The following is a 22,626-nucleotide window of genomic DNA, read 5'->3' on the forward strand; positions in this document are numbered from 1 at the left end:
GTCAAAGAGTACCTGTAAATTTTATGATATATATTATTAAAGCAACGAAAAAGCACTTATGAGGTACAAACAGCTATCCCAATATAGACTTTGAACTGACTTGTGTAATATAAAAAATAAACTTACTTGGCCATGAGAAACTTAAAATCAACAACCATCTACGCTAATAACTCTCTGTCTGCAATTTATGTATGTAAACATGTATGTATTTTAGATCCTCCTACAAGCAGGAACTCGCGAAGAAGCCTCATTTTCTTATCAAAGCCACAAGCTGACCGAAGTCAGTCTCTTAGATTCATATTTAACGTCCATGATTATAATTGTCAATTGTCAACAACTCCGTAACTGGACAACATATATTAATCTTGGAGTGACTCGAACTTGGGACCTTATGATTGATAGCCACTGGCGTTAACCAATGATCTAACACTCCTAGTCCTATTTAGTCCTAGTCCACATAATCCACATTTAGTCCTAACTATATGCGTATCTTCAGATGACATCATCTGATAATGGTCAAGAAGTTAAGAACTATTTAATTGGCATCTACTTATTGTAATGGAGAGTTTTCACCACCACTTATTTCATATTGATATTGTTCAGAAGAGCATGCAAGGTTAAGGATTGTTCAACAAATTTAAGATGATGATCAATTAATTAAAGAAGTTTGTTAGGGGAGTCAGTGTGATTGGGAATGGGAGAGGTGTACCAAAGTTTACCTTTTAAGTCCTATCGATCCTAGTCAAAGTATTAGGCTGTCATGATATGTAACCCCCCTGATAAGTAGACTGATAGCATCAAGAGAAGGAAAATTATAACATTTTGAAGCTGAAAGCTGCATTGATTTTATGTAATACTAATCTCATGATACATCAATATGGCTAAGTATGGACAACTGACAGTAAACTCTGCATGCAAGTTTAATATTTGACAGTAAACTCTGCATGCAAGTTTAATATTTGAACCAAATGTTCTTATCTTATTAAAGTATCACACAGACAGGGGCAACAGGAGTCAGGTTGGGCCCCAGGACAATTATGTCACGTCTCCCTCTTGAGCTCTTCACTATTCCTTATGAAGCATATATATGAAGATGAGAGTACATTAATCTTTATTTCATATTTCCCTGGACTCCCTTATTCACCAGGGTCACTGGTCTGTATCCCCATCTGACCCTCATCAGGGCTGCATGCTCGCAGAATATGATCCTTGGGTATTTGATTCTAAACCCCTGCCTTTTCACCTAAGTATAGAGGACATCCTTCATAGCTATGACTCTTTCCACAATGGTCTGCCATTCTATAGCTAGTAGAATTCATTATACTATTGTTACAAATATCGTAAAAGTCACAGAAAGAAAAGCCAGTTATCCTTTCACTGGTAGAGTGTATCCTTCAAGATTTCCTTGTCATTGGTAGGTTCCTCTGGGACCAATTGTTGAACAAATGTAATAATGACAGTTGAAAATAAGCACCTAAGACTATATCAAGTACCAGAGAAAATCAAAACATTCCTGGTGTCCACTGGCAGAAAAAAGTGACTACTTTGTCAACAGGGACAGGACAAAGTTGTCAACAGAGGCTAAGGATAACTGGAATGACTGTAAACACTATAATAAGAACAAAAACAAGCAGTTGTGCACACACTGCGATTGCATAAACTACCAAATCTTCTCCCTAAATTTGTAACCTATAAATTTAGCTACTACAGGGAGAGAAATGAGAACACACTTGTTGTCCCTTGACAAAGCAAGGTGTAGTTATAATCTTTGCTAAATCAATGAAATTTATTAACAACTCAGAAATTCTCTGTCAGAGCTTAGCAATCATGTAAATGAAGTGACGTTCCTTAAACAATGCGTTAGTGGTTACATGATAGTTTAAGTGAGCATGTCTATATTACCTAAGGAATGTATATGAATATGTTACATGGTAACATATAAAGTCTACATGAATAGATTTTTTGACTACATATAATCTACAGCATAGATCATATGAATACATATAGTTTGTGCATGCAAGATTACATGCATGGATACCATTATTCTACATGCATTTGTAACATGATGTGTCACATTATTATACCTATCGTCTACAAGCATTGCTTACGTGAGTATGCATATAGTCTACATGCATAGATCACATTATTATACCTATAATTAGTCTACATACATAGCTTACAGAACTATACATATAACTTACATGTCTAGATCACATTATGATACGTATAAAGTCTACATGTATAGCTTCCATACGTATACATATAGTTTACATGCATAGACCACATTATTATACCTATAGAGTCTGCAAGCATTGCTTACGCGAAGTATGCATATAGTCTACATGCATAGATCACATTATGATACGTATAAAGTCTACATGTATAGCTTCCATACGTATACATATAGTTTACATGCATAGACCACATTATTATACCTATAGAGTCTGCAGGCATTGCTTACGTGAGTATGCATATAGTCTACATGCATAGATCACATTATTATACCTATAAAGTTTACTTATAGTTAAAATAACTATACATATAGTCTACATACATAGATCACATTATTATACCTATGGAGTCTACATGCATAGCTTAATACATGACTTTGCATATAGTTGACATGCATAGATTACATTATCATACCTATAAAGTCTACATGCATAGCTTACATAACTATAGACTACATATTGTCTACATGCATAGATTACATTGTTATACCTATAGAGTCTACATGCATAGCTTACATAACTATACATATAGTTTACATAGATTACATTATTTTAACTATAGAGTCTACATGACAATTGCATATAGTTTACATGCATATATAGATTACATTTTTCATACCTATAAAGTCTACATGCATAGCTTACATAACTATAGACTACATATTGTCTACATGCATAGATTACATTGTTATACCTATAGAGTCTACATGCATAGCTTACATGACTATACATATGGTTTACATGCATAGACTATAATATTATACCTATAGAGTCTACATGCATAGCTTACATAACTATAGGCTACATATTGTTTACATGCATAGATTACATTATTATACCTATAGAGGCTAATGTATGCATAGCTTAATACATGACTTTGCATATAGTTTACATGCGTAGTTTACATGACTTTACATATAGTCTATATGCATAGACTATATTATTATACCTATAGAATCTACATGCATAGCTTACATAACTATACATATAGTTTACATGCATTTATTACATTATTATACCTATAGAGTCTACATGCATAACTAATATGACTATACATATAGTTAACATGGATAGACTATATTATAATATACTATATTATAGTATACCTTTAGAGTCTACATGCATACTTACATAACCATACATTTAGTTTACATGCATTTATTACATTATTATACCTATTGAGTCTACATGCATAGATCACATTAGAGCCAGTGTAGGTCCACATCATGCATTGTTTAGCCTACATGATTACCTCTTTCCCAGGAGTGTATATGTTCAGGAAGCTGCCCTTCACTGAGAGGGAAAATCCTCCAGTTTTGCATAGTCTGTGTCTGCCTGTCACAACTCTGTCTCTCTCCCACCCTAGCTCTCCTCCTCTTCCAGAGGTATTGCACATCTATCACATGGTGATATTAAGCAATTCTCAGGAAAACCAGGTTCAGGAAAACAACTGGTCCCAGTTTGTCTAATGAGACAATGTTTCAGTGTCACATTAAATTCACAAAGAAACTCACATGAAGTTAGAAAATGCCTCTAAACAATTACACAACTTCAATATCCAGGTTTGCTGGTGGGTTATATTGACTTTTTTCCCTTAAACAATGCGATCCTATAAGTTCCCTTATTGGTTATTACTCACCCATATCAGCTTGACACATAAACTCTTGTGGATGTTCCATATCACATTGGGTACAGACATGCCCCCATTGAGGATCTCCATTCACACCAGCTGCAAAAACCATCAAACTTACAAGAGCCAATATCTTCATTTTGAGACAAGATTATCACTGAAGTATGTTTATCCTCCACATAAAGAGTAGACCAGGTAGAGGAAGACCAATACTTTATGAGTGCTGACTAAATTTAAACTGAACTAAATATCTTTCTTTCTACTCTGTTTTTCTCCTATTCCTGTAATTCATGATTAAATTGTCCAATTTTTGTTGCTATCACTTACATTTGATTACCAGCAACTTTTATCTGAATGAAGCTGGGCAATATAACTGTTGTATGATGGGTGGAAATCACCAGACACTTCTTTGTATTTTTCTGGGATTTTAAAGAACTTTATGTGAGGCAGAGTGTCTGTAAGGCCGCTTTTTATTAGGTCATCTAACTTTGAGAATGAATTAATTGCTTTAAAGGATCAATTTAGAAAGAATTTTAGCATTGATATGTGATAGTTATCTAACAAACAAGAAAGTGAATGTTGAAGGCAGGTCATGATATGTGTTTAGGTTTACGTGCAAGCTATCTACCTTTAAAAGATGCAAAATCTCTGGAATGGCCATCCTTAAAAGTAAATTTGAGAACGAAACAACTTGCTTAAAAGGCTTCAAGGTCTGTTAGGGCATGGAGGTAAAAACAGACCTCCATGGGTAGGGAAACCTTCTTTGATCAGGTTTATAAGACCGCTGGTTCTCACTCACAAAGGTTTTGATGATTGGGAGTTGCTGTTGGGCATGAAGAGGTAATTTCCAACAATGTAATAAGCATATATGTACTAAGACTGCACAGAAATGTGAACTGGTTTTACTCAGAAAGGTCTCTTTGAATGTGATACCAAGGCATGAATGAATGACCTTGGGCTACATTCTTTAATGTAACACAACATTTGTTGAAGGACGAACATGGGGGGAGGAGAGGGGGGGGGCAGGGGAGGGTTGGTCCACTGGAAAATGTGGTGGGAGGGTGATATTGGATTCATTGAACATATCAACAGTTCATTATATACCAACATGCTTTTGGGACAACAAAAGATGTATATATAAAGGTAGAGGTTCATTCCTCCCAGTGTCCTTACCCTCTCCCCCTCCTTCTCCTTTCGTTTGCTTCAGCTCTCCTCATCCTTCTTACCCTCCTCTTTAATACTGCCCTTACCTCACTTCCCTTCCCTTCCCTTCCCTCTTGTTTCCTCCCCTCAACCACTAACATTCTCCCTCCTCATCCTTCGTTCATAATATCTTGTGTTATTTCTTTACTGTGTGAGATTTTCTTAGCACCAATCATAGAATTAATGCTCGTATGGCTGCAGTATTAATATGCATTGCTTTAAGCAAGCTCATTTTGACAAAGAAATATCTTACTTGAGCAAGATGCAGAATTGCAAATAATTTTCAAGAGTGGATCAATTTTGTTATTGAAATGGGGCATGACAGGTTTTAGATGGGTGGGAATAGATATACCACTTTTTTGGCCCCTTCAACCCTGCTCCCTAATCATTCACAATGCATCCTCACTAAAATATTGCACTGAACCACCACCCTCCCCCCTCCTCCATGAATATACCCATTTTAAATGTAGCACCAATTGTTATAAGTCAGACAGCATGAAAATGGTTCTCAATACCATAACATCAAAGACAACAGAGAGTAAAATATGATATATTTAACAGTTTTATTTTCCATCTGTTTAATTAATTCCTTTCCGTAATCATCTCTAGATTAAACATTTGAGTAGGTAAGCAATAAAAAAAAGTACCAGATTAGGAAGAAAAGGTATCAAACTCTGGTGAAAATTCTGTAAGAAAAATGGCAAATCAGATTGCAATGTTTTTGTTTCATTTGGTCAATGGGTGATGGTCCTTCTTATAAATACTTCACTACTATTGCATTGAGAATTGTTTGTGAAAGGATATAAAATAGAAAAGAAACATTAAAGAGATTTCATTCATTCAATAAAGTTTGAAATCTCTCTATACCCAAAGCCCTCTAGTATAGGTCCTTTCTATCATCTTATTTACCATTCCTTTAACTTTCACTATGAATACGTTATCTACAATCAGTCTCTACCTCAATTACTATATGACTATTCAAACCCTTTCTATGGTATTTTTGAGGTCATAACTTAAATATAAAATAATGCACATATAAAGCAATATAGTTAACTGAGGATGAAACTGGCTCCCATTTCTTACTTTGCTACTTCACTTCTACTTTTATAGTTACCTTGAAAATGCGATAATTGTAAAAAACAAATGTTGATGATAAGTGAAGGCAATAAATATCATAAATAATATTTTGATTCTGGATGGATGGTCATTAAGGAATTTCACAAAATACCTCGATGTTCAAATATTCAATTATGGAACATATATACATACATGAACAACAATATACCATATTACTCCGGTCTATATAAATCTACATGAAAATATCACCAAATCAACAGTGTATTGATGGAATTAAAAGATGATTTGCTAATCAAAGGACAGCCAGAAAACTGTATAAAACTTTAGGGGCTTGTTATTCCCCTTTTATTAATTGAGTTTTGCAAGTTTACTGAAAATAAGACATTTACACAAAGCAGGTTTTGTGAACAAGAAAGTTCTGATCAGAAAAGCAACAATATTACCCTTTCACAAGAAATGAAGTCATCCATTAGCCTGTTCACATAGAATGTCTAGTCTGTGAATGTGATGCATTGATTGTTGGAAGAAGAATAAATAAACGAAGGTAATTAATTCATAATCAAGAGTATGACATTCCTGTAGGTGTCAATGAATATACATTAGGCATACATGTTAATTACTGAATAAACATGTACATTTGCTCCTTATTTACCTATCTTGTTTTAACCATTACACATCTAATTGATAAGTGATACATAAGTAATTATTATTTCAACAATTAACAAGGTCAATTAACCATCTATCAAACATAAATGCTGAATCCTTGATCAGCAATCCATGCAGACAGATATATACATCATGATGGTGTCTTACAAATTTGGCCAATTTTAAAACCAGTTGGAAATTGTTATTGCTGACTTTTACACAAAGTTAGGTAAACCCTGATTGTCTTTGGCTGATCATAGGTATTTCCCAATACTATAGATGCCGAGGGATATTATTAATGGCAGCATTCATGGTAATGATCTCCCTTTGGGATGATGCTATTTATCTTGTCAGACTAGAATCGTGATCTTGTCAAATAGTTTGGGAGTGACTTCAAGTAACGGTAAAGGCCCGAAGGAAATTCCATTAACTTTCCAATAGGGTCAGTCATTGGTAAGAGGACAGTAAGAAGGAGGCAAAAAAACATGATCTTTTTGAATGATTTCATAACTTTTCCAGAGGGTTAAAATCTTCTGCAATGGGAATATACCAAATCCACCATGAACTCTTGGAGTGATTCAGCCTTCTTCACAGCTTTTACGCTATGATGTTGTCTCCCATGAGCACAGAGAGATTACCAATCTTACACATGTCAACACCTCCTAAAGCCAGCGTATGAACACCAACGATGCTATATGTAAACAACATGAGTAAATGTGCATTAGATAGACAAAGAGTTTTAGCTATGTAGGCCTTAATCTAGATCTAAATCCAATGGCATTGTGTCATACTGGACTTCTGATCCATTTGCCTCTTGTTTCCTCTGCTTCCTCTCTTTCCTCTCAAGTTTCTTTTGTCTGATGATGGATTTCCTGCACTTTTTCTTGAGTTTCTCATTGGTGATCTCGCGACACTGCATGATATTGGTGAAGGCAGGTCGTGCACCTTTAAGAATCTGCCACATGGTCTCTCTCTCATTGAAACATGTTCCATAGTTGGAGGACCATTTCCACAGACACCTACCAGCATCACTGTCGAAGGCACAGTAGGACATGTCAGTTTCACAGTCTGGGCTACCAAAAGTGACTGAAGCGATTGGGTTGTAATGACAATCTCTCATGGTCCAATAACCAGACATCTGAAGTTCGTTGACAAAGTCTGAATAAAGGTTTTGGTTATACTTTACAAATCGGTTGGTACCATAAATCTGTGAATGGAAAACAATAGTACATTAGTTTTAGTCACTTGGGCCAAAAAATAATAAGAAATAAGTACAAAACATGAGTAGATTTATTATCAAGGTACCCATGCATCACCATCACAACACACTTTGAAGAGAAGTAAATTTGTCCTTCCTAACATAAAATTGATTTCTATAATGTAAATCTGACTTGTGTGAATGTGCTTTCCAAGAGTTTCCAACTTTTCTAACTTACTAGTTGAAACCAGCCAGGGTTATATCTCAACTCCCCTTTCTCAACCAGCATCTACCCCTCTGCTAATCCCTTTTCCCATTCCCACTATTCTACAGCTTCCCTTCCCCTCTATACATGCATTCTAGCCCATTTATCCCTTCTGCTTTCCATTATTAAGTTGGTATTTAACTGAGTACTAAATCTCACCTTGCAGTCATCACTGCAGTGGCTGTCATACATTCCATCACGAAGGAATTCTTTCTGAGTATCAGTAACTTTGCTCCAATCTTCGATCCAGTCACAGAAGCTGACCATCAAGCTATCATTCTCAAAGGTTCCTAGAGGAGATAATTGATGCACTCATAATTAATCATGGTGAAATAACATATTTGAGGGAAATATAATTAACCAATTATGCAACTTCCTTGTTTAATTATTTTTCTCAATTAGTGCTTGTAACCACAACATTTTGATTGAGTCATTAAAGGAGTCTATGAACTAAATAAATAATCCTTAAATGAGCATTAAAAGAGCAGATATACACAGTAGCATTGCCAGACATTTCAATCTAGGGGGGCACAGGGGGGTGGGGGGCACATCACTTAATTAGGAGGCCACAATGTTTATTGGTGAATGCCATCCTGGGGGAGGGGTGTAAGGGGAGGGGTTCTGATTAATTAAGGGTCCTTAGATGCAATCTGGTGCTTGAAGTAACTTTATGTTGTTTGCTGATGTGTTTGCTGATAAATTTTGGAAAACAAACTTTTGAAGCAGATTCAATGTTTCTTATTCTAACTGCACTCTGACTGGGTGGGTTTAATTGCAAAAAGCTGTTGCAATCGAAAGAAAGAACTTTAACTCTAAGAATATAACACCAAAGCAGGAAAGGAGGGTAACAAAGCTATGAGCCAACAAAAGTGAAAAAAAGAGTTAATGTCTTTATTGTTCACTGATTCTGTTAAGTTTATAATCTCATCTCCCTCCTCCCTCCACACAACCAACTGGTTGCTCCATCAGTCTATGAGCCTTTACATTCTTCGAAATGTGTCCCTTTCATTTTTTATTAGTTGCGCAATAACAGAATTACGTACCAGTCAGTAAGTATGTCAGACCACGTCTTAAGTTGGATCTTCCACACAAGCTCCCATAGAATGGGGTGAGAAGAATTTGGTTGAATCTGTCTCGCGATAGCAGCCTCTTCCCTTTGAAAACTTCAGTTCGTGAATATTCAACAGTATATTTCATGAAGTTGAGGCCATCAATATCAACAACCTCGATATGTTTGATTCGTCCTACAAAAGCTGTGAATTATAAAGAAAGTGATCGAAAAGTAAAATTTCATCCATTTCTAGACAACAGAATGAGAAAGATGATGCTTTTTAATGGAAGACAAAATTTGACACTTTTTAATCACATAAACAATACAAGTAATAAGTTAGTGGTAAGTATGTGATTTGCTTATATGTAAGGTTTACTGTATAAATATGTTATGTAATGACATTCTCACACTTATCCACTCTATCAGAAGCACTTAAATATCCTATAAAAAATATTGCTATGACCATGTTTACCAATTCTTAAATTAAACAAATTTAAAAATTTGTTCTTTTTCATGCTTTTCAGCCACAATTCATAGTTTTATTAGTCTTCTTTTTTATAAGAAGAAATATTCCATAGATCACCAACCCCACCAAGTTTGCAAACTCTTTTATATTTAAGTATAGAATACCAGACTGATCATATTTGCATTATGGTTTTTGCACTGACATAATTTTGATGTATCAAGAGATCGCCAAACCATGGAAGTTCATTTTAATGGTGACATTTTCTTTTGTATTTGGTATTTAAAGGTTTATGCTTTGTCAGAGTGAAGGAATTCCAAAAAAATTCAAACAGTCATTTTTTTTCTTGGAGTCAATCATTTTCTTTATAGTTTCCAGTTTGAAAACACTGTTTAAATTAACCTTCTGTAAAAGTTATGCCATAATTCAACATGTCCTCATATCCTTTCCTCCTGTCTACTTTGCGCTTGTACAAGCAAAAATGAGTTATTTTGTAGTATAACATTTGTCACTAATAAATCTAATATGTCTTTGTTACTGTGTAAACAAAGAGAAAGTAACAAAGAAATATTTTCTAGGTGTAACCAAACAATTTAGGTCGGGTGCCTACTCTTTAATTTAAACTTTGGCAAGAAAATACAGTGAAAGATGTTGGATACGAAATGTCATAGCTAAACGATTCGATAAGTAAGTATGGCAACAACAAAAAAGTATTCAATCATCCTTTTATTTTAAAGACATGCAAAAATTTGTTCTTTTATTCTGAAAATTAACTTTTTGTAACATCACAAATTCTACTTTTAAATTTTAAAATGCAATTAAAAGATATTTCATTCGATATCAATGCAGACAATTTTTTTTCACTTGGAATTTTCTTTAAAAAGACAGATTACTGATAATATAACAGGATTAAAAAAAATGACCAGTAAAATGAGTAAACTTACCAAATGAAGCTTCACAAAACCGTTCCTGAGGATGGTTGATTTTACAGTTACAGCCATCAGCGATTGAAAATATGGTAAAAAGTCCAATGAAAGACAAAAGAATTATTGCAGTAGCTCTCTCCATCGTAAACTTTTGCACTTGGTGAATTTTGGAATAAGTTTGATAAAATATGAAAGGTATAAGTTACTTCTGTTCCAGAAAGTTAGGATGAGTCTTTGAAATTTGCTCTGGTAATTATTTACCACTTCTCTAGATCGCTGGAAGATATGAAGAGCTAAAGGTTCCAACCAGCTCTTTTATTCATTCAAACAAGTCTGTTCAATTAGTTGGTTCCCTCCCACTTCCTGTGTCATAGCTACTGTGTAGTTAATATTGTTATTCAAAGGGATATTATTACTCCATAGAAGAGCCAAACTTCCCCCTGAACAAGTTTTAGGTTATTCACTTCTGGTGGCAGCAGGCGACTAGTGGGTTGTGGCAAAGACACTTCCTTCCCAGACTGCAGAATCCAAGGTAACCTTCTGTTGGCCTCCAACCAGAATAAAAACACAAAAAAAAAATTAAAATGATAATAGGAAGAAGTGTTTGAATGGTAGATCACCCACGCATTAGCCCCAATGCAAACACAAGTTCCTTTTAAGCCATCGGACATTCCAAACTCATAGTGAGCTCAAATGGTTCCGGTTTTTATGAGCACTTGGTGTGTGCTACTTGGCAACCAGCACTGTTGTAGATATATTTGGTTTGGGAGATGTCGATTAGCATGGGATTAACTCTTCCAAGAAAGAAAGGAAAATGCATTGGTCATAATTTTGTTAAACTGGAAAGACAATTGGTCGGTGTGGAGCTACTACGTCATAAAGGAAACAATTATGATAGAAATGCCATAATTTTGAATGTGTTACCAAAGACATTGATTTTTCTGTCACAGTGAGATTGATATATGTACAATTATTTGTAGGTCAGTCTTGTGGTTTTACTATGTTTGCTTCTTATACAGAGGCCAAAAGTCCTCATTGAGTGTATTAGCTATCTGTTAATCTTAATATAAATTAGACAAGCTATGGAACCAGTTAAATTTCTATTTTACTAGATTTATGTAATGAGGAGAAAGATATAAAGTAATACAGAATTGATGAGAGTTAACAAATGCAGAACAAACAAAGGCATCATCCCCTCCCTCCTTCCCTCTCCCTCTTCCCCTCTCCCTCCATCCCTCTCCCTCCATCCCTCACTCTCTCCTCCACCCCTGTAGATAACTTCAGATCTCAGTGTTTGTACTATTGATTAATAAGAAACTTAGGACTATAATTAACTGTTCGTGTACATTTATAAAGAATTTGGACCATCCAGCTGTGACTTAAGTCAGATAGATTTGTAACTCCTGTAAATGTAGACATTACCGTAGCTATATTCATCTGTGACATGGTTATTAAGTACATCAACTCACCAGATGCTATTAGTGTTTAGGTGACAACAGCAGTAAAAAAGAATGTGTGGCATATCAAAGCTATATGATCATTTGTCTAAAAGATATAAGGAGGGGGAATATATCATTTATAAAAGTAGCATGTCTCAAAATATTTGTAACGTTCCCCCCTACATTGCCCCTCTCCCTCCCCTGCAGCCCATTGTTCACCCTGGCCAATATGTTGCATGTATCTTACACAAACCATTATTTCTTAATGATGTATTGTTCGTTTCCTATGGTAATAAATAAGACTATTTATTTAGAAGCTGTTAATCTTCACACCTATCATATCCACTTTACTTCAAATAAAACAATTACTTCATGATAATTAACAGTTCACATTTCACTAACACAAAGTGTGTTTACTATACAACTCAGACCTATAAACCTCCAAGGCCTCCAAGAAGTCAACACAAAGCATGATGGTACCACTCAAACTATTTAACATGTGACTGCTTCCAGCTAAAAAGTTGTTTATGTGATTTCAAAAAGCCAAAAAAGTGGCCTATTCTATAATACAACATTAGTGTTGTGCTATTCTGTACCAAGGTTGTTCACAATAGTCTGTGTCTAACAGGAGTATGACTTGCATGAATGATGACAAGCAATGTTGTTTGCTGTGTTACACACAGTTAGGGGTGATTGGGTGGCTTCTATTGTGCAGTTCAAAATGGTTGTACCACAGGTATTACTAGTTTATAAAAGAGCCAAATTGTGTTTCGGATCGCCTTGAAATGCAAATGATTTTTAAAGGGTGTGAAGACTCGCGCCCAAAAAAACTTGTCATGCCGGTAATAGGACCTAGTTTCGAATGAGGTGCAACAGAAGTGATAGACACCACCATCGATCCCAGAAAATACACACACAGCTTGCTACTGTCAGTAATTAGACACTAGTGTACAGTCAATAGATACAGCTACGATCAATACCCACAACACAGTGTACATAGCAGCGATGGACATCTCAGGTCTAGATACAAGATAACAAGGTATCATGTTTCATTACTGTCTGCAGTTTGTAGCGACAACTTCACTTGTAAGCAACGAAAGATAACTTTTTCAGAGCGTGGCACGCGGTTTGGGGCGAGTCTTCAATACTTTCTAGGCGGAAATAATTTCAGCTTATTTAACTCAGACAAAAGCATGTTTGAGCACTGTTATGAACTATTTTATGGATACTGATATTGCATGCCACTAATCACTGCAACAATAGTTTGTAAGTTAAGTTTTCATCCACTTTGTGATAACTACAACAATGTTATAGTACTTACATAAAATAATAACACTAAATTATGCCTTGCAGCAAGAACAACATCAACAGTTATGTCAGTCATGTGTAAGACAATGCATGCTTTAGGCCTTTACCTCAACAGATAACCTAAGTGAAGGACAGTGTTAATACTAAATCAGAAACTTGTTGAGGAGAGATTTGTTGAGAAATCTGTAAGTTTTGTTGAAAGAATGAAAAAGCTAATGAGGTAACGTTTGCTTGTTACCAGTAATTGGTCACATTCAGTGGCGTCGCCAAGGGGGGGCCTGGGGGGCACATGCCCGCCCAAACAAAATTGTGCCCCCCTCCCGATGTGATTTGTAGTGTTAAAAACAGTACTCAAACAAATACTTTTTACGTATTATGTTCTTCAGTAAAACAACTTTCCACCGACCATCACATTAACCAGTTGTTTTCTCACTAACAAAGTTACAGAGACCCCGGCGTGAACCGCTACCCTGCATGAATTTCAATTTTCAACACTCTTATATAAAAACATCAAAGCAAAAGGGTTAATTTCCATTTTATGTATAACTTTTTTTCCGCCTCAATTAAAAACATAAATAGCGGACAGACTAAGCCCAAAAATTCTTGAACATTAAGTTACTTCATGTTGCAAAATATAGCACCAGATTGCATCTAAGGACCCTTAAATAATAAAAAATAAAATAACTCTCCCCAAATATTTGATTGATTCAGTAACCATGACTATGTAAACATCACAGATATATGTCACAGCAGGATGAAGGTTATGCCAGAAGTAATGGTTTGTTTACTACTGGAGAGAGATTTATGTACATCTACATTCTCTCTACATGAGTGCAACATTTGATAAATATACTTATCATTACAAATAGAACAGTAACAGTGATTGTAATGTCCAAACTAGAAAAGGGAGTATGGATGGGGTAAGGGGAGACTAGATAAGGGAGTATGGATGACTGGGGTAAGGGGAGAGGATTTGGGAGTATCATGAATACAGGCGGTTCAAGAGTACAGGTTCAAAATATCGATCGATAAAGAATTTTTATTTTTATGTTTTTCATTTTAACTTGGTTTTCCCTTTTTGTTTTGTTTTGTAGAAACAGTATAGGAACCATGACAGGGAGAAATAATAGGGAATGAGTGAGAATTAAAGGATAAAGAGCATAGTGCACATGGAGTATTAAATATACATGAATATAATAATGCTGTGTAGGAGTATTAAATATACATAAATATAATAATACTGTGTGCATATGTATCAAACAACACTTAAAAGTAAAAAAATTACAAAGAGGTGTGGGAAACACTAAAATAACATAGATCTTCAAAATGATCACAAAGATGATATTTAAAGCATGGAAAGGATGTGGAAATAGGTAGGCAAAGAGGACGGGAGAAGAGAGGATTTTTTACATTAAATGTTTAATAGTTAGTCTCATACTACCAGGTATGTTAACTGTCTAGCCATTGAGCCATATTGTAATAGACTAACTAACTAAAGGCATCATATTCCTCTTGCTTTAGAATTCATTGAAAAGGTCATCTTATAATAAACACTAGCATAATTTCTTAGCTCAGAAAACATCTTTAATATTTTCCTTCTTTTTTTTAAAGCCTTGAAATATAGGTATGAATGCAAGCTGGATACTCCTATTATGATTTACGTTAAAATAATTGGAATATTTGGGCAATTACGGAGGAGAGACACAAGGGCGTGTATCCCTGGCAGGAAGCTTCACATAGTGCTCTTGGCTGGTGCCTTTGCAAGTGAATAATCATGAGTTTTATTCAGGTTACGATGATCAATGACATTTGTATGATGCAAAATGTAATTGACTCTTGAAAGATGAGCACGTAGACAGGAAATAGTTACGCCGTTAGTCAAGAGGCTGTAATATCCGTTATGATCAAAGTTATACCGTCACAAACTACACTAAAAAGCAACATTTTATCCCACTAAAGTATATCCATTTGAAAAGTTCAAAGAAAAGTTATATCAGCACCCAAAAAAATTATAACTATTTAATAACTTTTTTCAACATGATATATCCTTGTTATTAAATTTAAGTTTAAAACCTCCTCTTATAGTTTTGTTCTCATTATACAAATTAATAAGTGAGTCAGCTTTCTATAGACCCAGCCCACAGAAGTCATGTGACCAATTAATAGGATAAGACAATTATCAGAGTCTTTTAAATTACTTGTTGATCAATTAATGACAAATATTGAAATCCTGAAGTAAAATGTGTCCAAACTTTCTTCTCCCTTAAAGCAGTAACTATAGCATTAACGAAACAGTAAAAATACAACAGAAAATATCCCAGCTTGCAATTTGATATAGACCCAAAAGTTTTGTCCCTTTTCTTTCTTTTTCACTTGATTTTATTCATTTTTTGGTTTCTGCTGTTGTTTTTTTTGAGTGTTGTTTTGTTTTCTTCCATGTTTTCTGCACTTCTGGAATGACGTTGTTATATTATGGCCAAAAGATGGGGAATTTGCATCAAACTTGAATACCATCAAATTATGTCAAAATTAACTTACATTTATTTTCAATGTTGGATGTCTGAAAAAAGTGAATTAAAGAGAAGGAAGGAATAGTGTATAGGTTGTGTAGATAAGAAAGATGGAATATTATCTAGGATTATAATTATTAAGCATAGTTCAGAGGAAGTCTCATATTAATCATAGATAAACCCAAATACTAAACCTAAAAATAACCATTTAGCCTAAATACCTAAACATAAAAGTACTCAAGGTTGAGAGACAATTAACTTTTTGAAACTTCCCACAAGCCTCCAACCTTTGAAAAAGGAATGAACATGCATATGGCTGTGACTTCACAGATCCTTTTTGTCCGAACAGCCCAAATTATTTCATTGGCCTGTATTGCTGGGTCCAGCCCTCCTTCCAAACAACCCTTCCAAGCCATACCAATGACACTAATATTTCAGACCAGTGACCTACATAAATGTAGAGTCACCAATAATAGAGTATTATAATTATGAGAGTGAGTCAGAGATGCCAAGGTAAACTTTTTTCATTAATTGTAACTAAATAACAGGAATTACTGATGGTAAAAGCCAGTAAGCAATCAACAGGATTGAGAGGATCACTCACTCCTAAGTTTGTCATGTAGTTATCTGTTTCTTGTTCTTTAAGACTTGCGGTCCAGCTAGGTCACGACCATGTTCAATTAACCATTTAAAACTTGGGGGGGGGGTGCAGATATTTTAAAGTGTCATTTTCTAGTTTACCTATAATTTGTATATTATATGCTTCGATGGAGTGTTGATTGGCATTTTGTGCAGTTATTAACAAAACAATTAAAAAACTTCTAGACTAGTTATCATATGATTAAGTAGACAATCAAGCATCGTATCAATTGTTTTTATGCCTTTAAATTGAATTAGTCAAGGGCTGTTTATATGCTAGAATTAGTTTAATGATCTTCTTTCAACTGTTTACAAGTAAGCATGATAATTTATCCTGAACTATTTCCTTTCTTTTCAAATCAGTTTACCACAAATTTCATTAAAGACATAAATGAATGCTTCAATTGATGCTATATCTGTTAGTCAATTAGATTTTCCCCAGTTCTACAACCTGTTCAGGTCATTTCTTTAGTTAGAACAAGATTGATTAATTACTGTGTAATATTTATATTAAAAACTGATCCACATTCCAGGCAAGTCATTCCTTCATCTACAAGGTTTTCTGCTGTCATGTTCAAAATTGTAATAGCATGTTAGTACGTAGGATTAGACATTCCATATGTGTTGGCATTGCTGCATAAACTAACATAGAGATAACAATAAACACTTAAAAATAGTTCACCAATGACTTCAAGGGCAGAAGTCTATAGGGATAGTGCGATACACACACATGCCATTGTTCACTGTGGTGTTGGTCAAACATTCCACACTTATGTCACAAATAAACCAGACTATGTAAGGCTCACAACATGCTACTATTCATAACCCACTCTGCACCCTGCTGTTACCCATCCATGCAAACTTCTAGCACCTGTTCCAGGTACTTGAATGGAATATTTGCGGTTAAACAGTTGTGTTGTTTCGAAGTGTAGTATGTTAGGTATCAGCATTTTCTTCTTCAATATTTAAGTTCAACCTCCCTCTATATACCCCCTCCCCTCCCTTTCTCCACCAACCGTATCTCCTCATTAAGAATCTTGAAAGGAATGTCGGAATTCCTATTAAAGTTGTTAAGTGAATTAGTATGTTATTTCATCAGTAATGCTTACTAAATGTGTCACTCTATATTGTTGTCCTTAAACCCCATCCTCTCTCGCCACCCTCACTCTTTACCCCATGTCCTTATTGAGATTGCTGAAGGGTGGGTATGTGGGAAGTCCTTAGTTGCTGAGTGAATTAATGTGCTGATTCATACTTTCTGAATGTGTTATATTTTTGTATTGTTACATTGTTTGTCTCTTATCACGTCCTGTTTTTGTTTTACAATTTTGTACTTTATAGTGACAACTATTATTGATTGTTTTGTTGTGAAAATGTTTATTTGTGAATGCCTTTGTCAGGGAGGGGTCTAGGGTGTTGCCCTCCTCTTTTGAGAAAGTATGGTTTAATTGAGGGTCCTAAGATGTAATCTGGTGCTATATTTTACAACTTGAAGTAATTTTATGGTTCAAGACTTTTTGGGCTTAGTCTGTCCGATATTTATGTTTTTAATTCAGGCGGATAAAAAAGTTAAACAAAAATGGAAATTAACCCTTTTGCTTTGATAATGTCTTTAAATATGGGTGTTGAAATTTAAATGTAATTCATGCAGGGCAGTAGTGAAGTTTAAGCACTAGGGCATTCACGCCGGGGGCCTCTGTGACCTTGTTAGTGAGAAAACAACTGGTTATTGTGATGGTCGATGGAAAGAAAGTTTTACTGATGAACGTAATACGTTTCGTAGTTTGGAAAAAAACAATTTTTTTAAATATTTTTTTTTAACACTACAAATCGCATCTAGGGGGGCACAATTTTTTGGGAAAGGGCACGTGCCACCCCCCCCCCAGGCCACCCCTTGGCGATGCCACTGCCTGATAGGGTCTAAATGTCAGACCCTCTAACTTTGACATATTTACCTACACAGGCTTTTTGCAATAGATAAGCAGTTTAACACCCCCTTTTTTTGTACAATATATCTCATTACATTTATTGATTATATCATGAAATGTTTCAGTCAGTATTTTGGCTTTAAATTTCAGTCATATTTTGCATTTTTAGATTAATAGGATGTGAAAGTTATATGCCTCTAGAAAATGTGATAAACATGCAGTTTTTCTTTAATAGAGGTAATAGGTCGATTAAGAACAATTGCCAGAATGTTCCAGCAAGGTTGGTAAACTTATCATGAATAGGATGTTCAGAAAGGAACTACTAGTAACTAATATGGCCATTACGGAAATACGTAGATACATTGTTTGTTTGGTATATTCACCATGATATTGACTATTACTGACACGGATGCTTCACAATAAGCCATTTATAGTTATCTCTGTCCTTATTGGCCAATGGAGTCATAGGCAGGACTTACAGGAACACAAGAACATAAGGAGGGAAAGGAATACAAAGGTAGAAAGGGAGAGGATAAAATCAAATTGGAAGTTGTGGAAGTTCATTCCAAAACTTCCATACCATGATATATATAGGTGGCTAAAATGACTGGAGTTGGGCAGCAAGGTATCATTACTCCCATCACACCCCAATGTTAACCCCTGTTACCACATTTCAAGCCCTCTCACCATCATGCAAGTGGGGATCTCCCCATGCTTTAGTAAAGTATACTAGTGAATCTGGGAAGGAATTCTCATTGTATCTAATGCCTCTTTTACTGAGGAAAAGAGAGACAGAGAATGTTGATGACATGCTCTTCATCAGATCACTAGTTACTGTACATTGCATGTAAACTCACCCCTGATCTATTTAGGGGGGACCACAGATGATAACCTTGTGCTGTTCTCCTATGTGAACACAATCTAAAGAATGATGGTAGAACTTGTTATTATCGTTATTATGAACGGTACTAGGACCTAGTTGAAATACTTTGTACCTTTTGCATCATGGTACAATTGTGGATTAATCTTAAATGATTCCAGTCTAACTGAAGTGAAAGAATTGAGAGTTGATGCAATGTCAAATACAGGATGTTACTTCAAACTTTCAAGGTGAATTTAAGAAGGATAGGCTAAGGTTACTGTCAGCCATTACCTACCCTATAGGCCTTGACACATTTTATCCATTTGTGGAACTAAGTTGATGGGCAAGGAATGGGATTTGTCATAGTTGATACACTGTCCCACTTCCATATACCCCTCACTATATACCCCTGGCACCCCTGCATTACTTGTACCTTCGTAATACCTTTGGTGCCCTCGGTTCAGTAATGTTTGTTTGTTTGTTCAACTATATTTCAACCATCAACGTTATCAACATTTTACATAATTCAAGTATATACATACAAAGTATATGGTTGTGGGGATCCTCAAAAAGTTCATAAGAACTTGTGAGTGAGGTATCCCCAAAATACAAACTGACAAAGTATAACAAAGGTACAAAGTATGACAACAACAAAACGTTACAAGAAAAATGAATAATAATAATAATAAGAAAAAGTGTGGGGGGAGGAGAAGAAAAAAAAAAAAAAACCGTAACAAAGACGTGGCCCGAATTTGGGATTTTGTTGGGATTTTGCGTCGATTGTTACAAACTGCTATGTCAAGAAGTATGATTGATTAATTCTCTGTTCGTATCACAAATTTTCCATAAACTGATGTGTAATGCAAAATAGCTTCCAGATTTCCTCATCAGCTGTAAAGTATTATCATTGCATAGTAAACTGAGTCACGTTGTGTCCAAACATAACAAAGAAGTCCTTGACCATCAACTAAAATTAACTTATTTAAATACAGGAAGACAGAATAAGAGATTCCTAATTCTAAAATTACTACAACTAGGCCACGTTTTCCAAGTACATCAATCGAAAGACGAAGGATCGCTGACTCTGTGATTACTTAGTTTAGAACTGTCAGTATACTGCATACACTCTGTGTGTCTTGTTTATTTACCAGAGCATAATTGCTATATATGTCTTTGTCTCAAATATGTTAGTTTTAAGAAAACTTTGAACAACAACTCCTTGTTATGTTAATGCATACACAAAAAGGCAAATACAGCCAAAGTGAAAAAGGCTTTGATTTAAGTTAATACCTATTCCTACCTAATAAATGCATTGTGCAGCATCAAACATAAAACATCTCAGAAGGACATAAACTCTCTGTTTGACTAGACATGCACACACATGAAATATTTACATGATTTATAAAGAAACATTAAAAGTGTAGTTTCTTTGGCCAAACTTTGGGAAGAACATCCAATGAGATTATAGAAAGCAGTATGGAGGATATGTTTAGGAGATGTACTCACTGTTTGCACACTGCCCCGACTGATCCCAATTCAACCCAGCCTATCTGCCATGAACTAGTTTTTCATATTCATTTGAACTCATTCTCTGACCCCTATAACACAACAGTGATGAGTGCTCAAAATGGTTGTTTTCATTTTGTATAACCCATTACTTGTTTAGGTGACACAAAATGACACAAAATATCAGTGTTTACCCAGTGATGGTTGAATACATCTGTTGATACTAGGCATAATTGCAGTGTAATGTGACTGCCAGCCGGCAAAATGATACATGCTTGAGTTTCCCTGACTGAAGCTGAATTTTATAGTAGTGTTGTGCTTCCCACAGAAGTGAAATTTACTCCCCTATCCCCCTCCCCTCTCCCCCCCCCCCTGAACTGCAGGATAACCGTTGAAATATGTTTATTTCACGACAGACAGTCCATTGAGCTGGCACATCTTTACTTGCCTTTGATAATATTAAGAGGAACCACAATTAAGTAAACAGTTACTCATTGCAACAAAAGGCGCCAATACCAAACAATAACTTTTGCGGTTCATAGTTCCCAAAATAGATTAATAATGATTGTTTTTTTTAATAGAAGCCGGCCTACCTATGGAAATGAGTACATGTATGGTTTGCAATATATGTGCGAAATTGTATGAATTTATAAAAGGCCTTTACTGATTGGGTGGTCTAATGGAGACAAAACAAAGTGAGTGCTGTTGTAGGTCAACAAGGAATGAGTGAACTGATTCATCTACTAGTTGTGCGTCAGAACGAGGTCCAGGCAGGCTTGGCTCTGAGTGGTACAAACACAAGTGCATTCAGAACTCTGACTCCCACAAAAGCTTTTGATACTCAGCTATTTAGCAATTGAGTATGGAAGGTTATGGGAAATGTTTTTACCAAAAATAACCACAATTTGGTATACAGCAATGAATAAACTTAATTCCTATTTTTTCCTTCATATATTGGGTTTATATAAATGTCATAAGCAAGAAGATTTAATTGAGCAAATCATGTGTTTATATTTAAAACTCAGTACTTTTCTTATTTTTTACTTCTATATTAATATCCTATCCATCTGTAAAATGCTATTTAGCTTAGTTAATTTTCTGATATAAGTTGTTTGATCCCCAATGTGCATGTTTGTGTATATATAGACAGTTTGCATGTATTTTCAAACTTTAAAAAGAATGAAAAGAAAATTAAAACAATTTGATCTTAAATGAAGTACATGAAAATCAATATAGGTATCTTTACAGATCTTTTATGTAGCAGGTAGTGTTACAGAAGTTGAGTTCTAAACCTAGGGATTAGGAACAAATCACAATGCCATGTGCAATAAGATGACAGTTTCATTTCACCAATTCATATTTCACCAATTATCATCAGTTGCATAACAGTATCGTTTTCATGACTATTTGGAGTGCAACTTGACAAAGTGCACAGTACCTGCAAACAACTAGCCATGTCAGAGTCTACCACAAAGCTATGATGACATTTTATTAATGGAGGGCAGCCTTCTGAAATGTCCGGAGGCAAAGTTAGCTTCTTCTGGCCACAACAGACAGACGTGTTTGAGTAGGTGTTATGCAGACAAGGCCAGGGGAGGGTGACACTCACTGAGTAGGTGTGAGGGTTATCCATGAACAACCTCACCATCCCCCTCACCTTCCTCTGTTTGGAATAAAATTGCCACAAAACAGGAGAGTTAATGATTATAACAGAACTGTTTTGAATAAAGGTGATATGCATGATT

At 35.2% G+C, this 22,626-nt stretch overlaps 3 protein-coding genes across 7 annotated transcripts in view; 2 read left to right on the forward strand and 1 right to left on the reverse strand.

Moving 5' to 3' along the window:
- LOC139961180 (synapsin-like) overlaps window positions 1-22,626 on the forward strand; it is a 545,708-nt gene that overhangs the window by 441,501 nt on the left and 81,581 nt on the right. The window lies entirely within an intron of this gene.
- LOC139961191 (uncharacterized) overlaps window positions 1-22,626 on the forward strand; it is a 234,028-nt gene that overhangs the window by 187,225 nt on the left and 24,177 nt on the right. The window lies entirely within an intron of this gene.
- LOC139961491 (metalloproteinase inhibitor 4-like) lies at window positions 5,611-10,991 on the reverse strand. Its single transcript, XM_071960683.1, has 4 exons — window positions 10,708-10,991; window positions 9,293-9,502; window positions 8,409-8,539; window positions 5,611-7,993 (listed from the first exon to the last, which is right to left on the reverse strand). Exons 1-4 carry the CDS (start codon window positions 10,829-10,831, stop codon window positions 7,541-7,543), a joined length of 918 nt encoding a protein of 305 aa, XP_071816784.1. The 5' UTR covers window positions 10,832-10,991; the 3' UTR covers window positions 5,611-7,540.

This window comes from Apostichopus japonicus, chromosome 20 (genome assembly GCF_037975245.1).
Source record: "Apostichopus japonicus isolate 1M-3 chromosome 20, ASM3797524v1, whole genome shotgun sequence".
Taxonomy (NCBI): Eukaryota; Metazoa; Echinodermata; class Holothuroidea; order Aspidochirotida; family Stichopodidae; genus Apostichopus; species Apostichopus japonicus.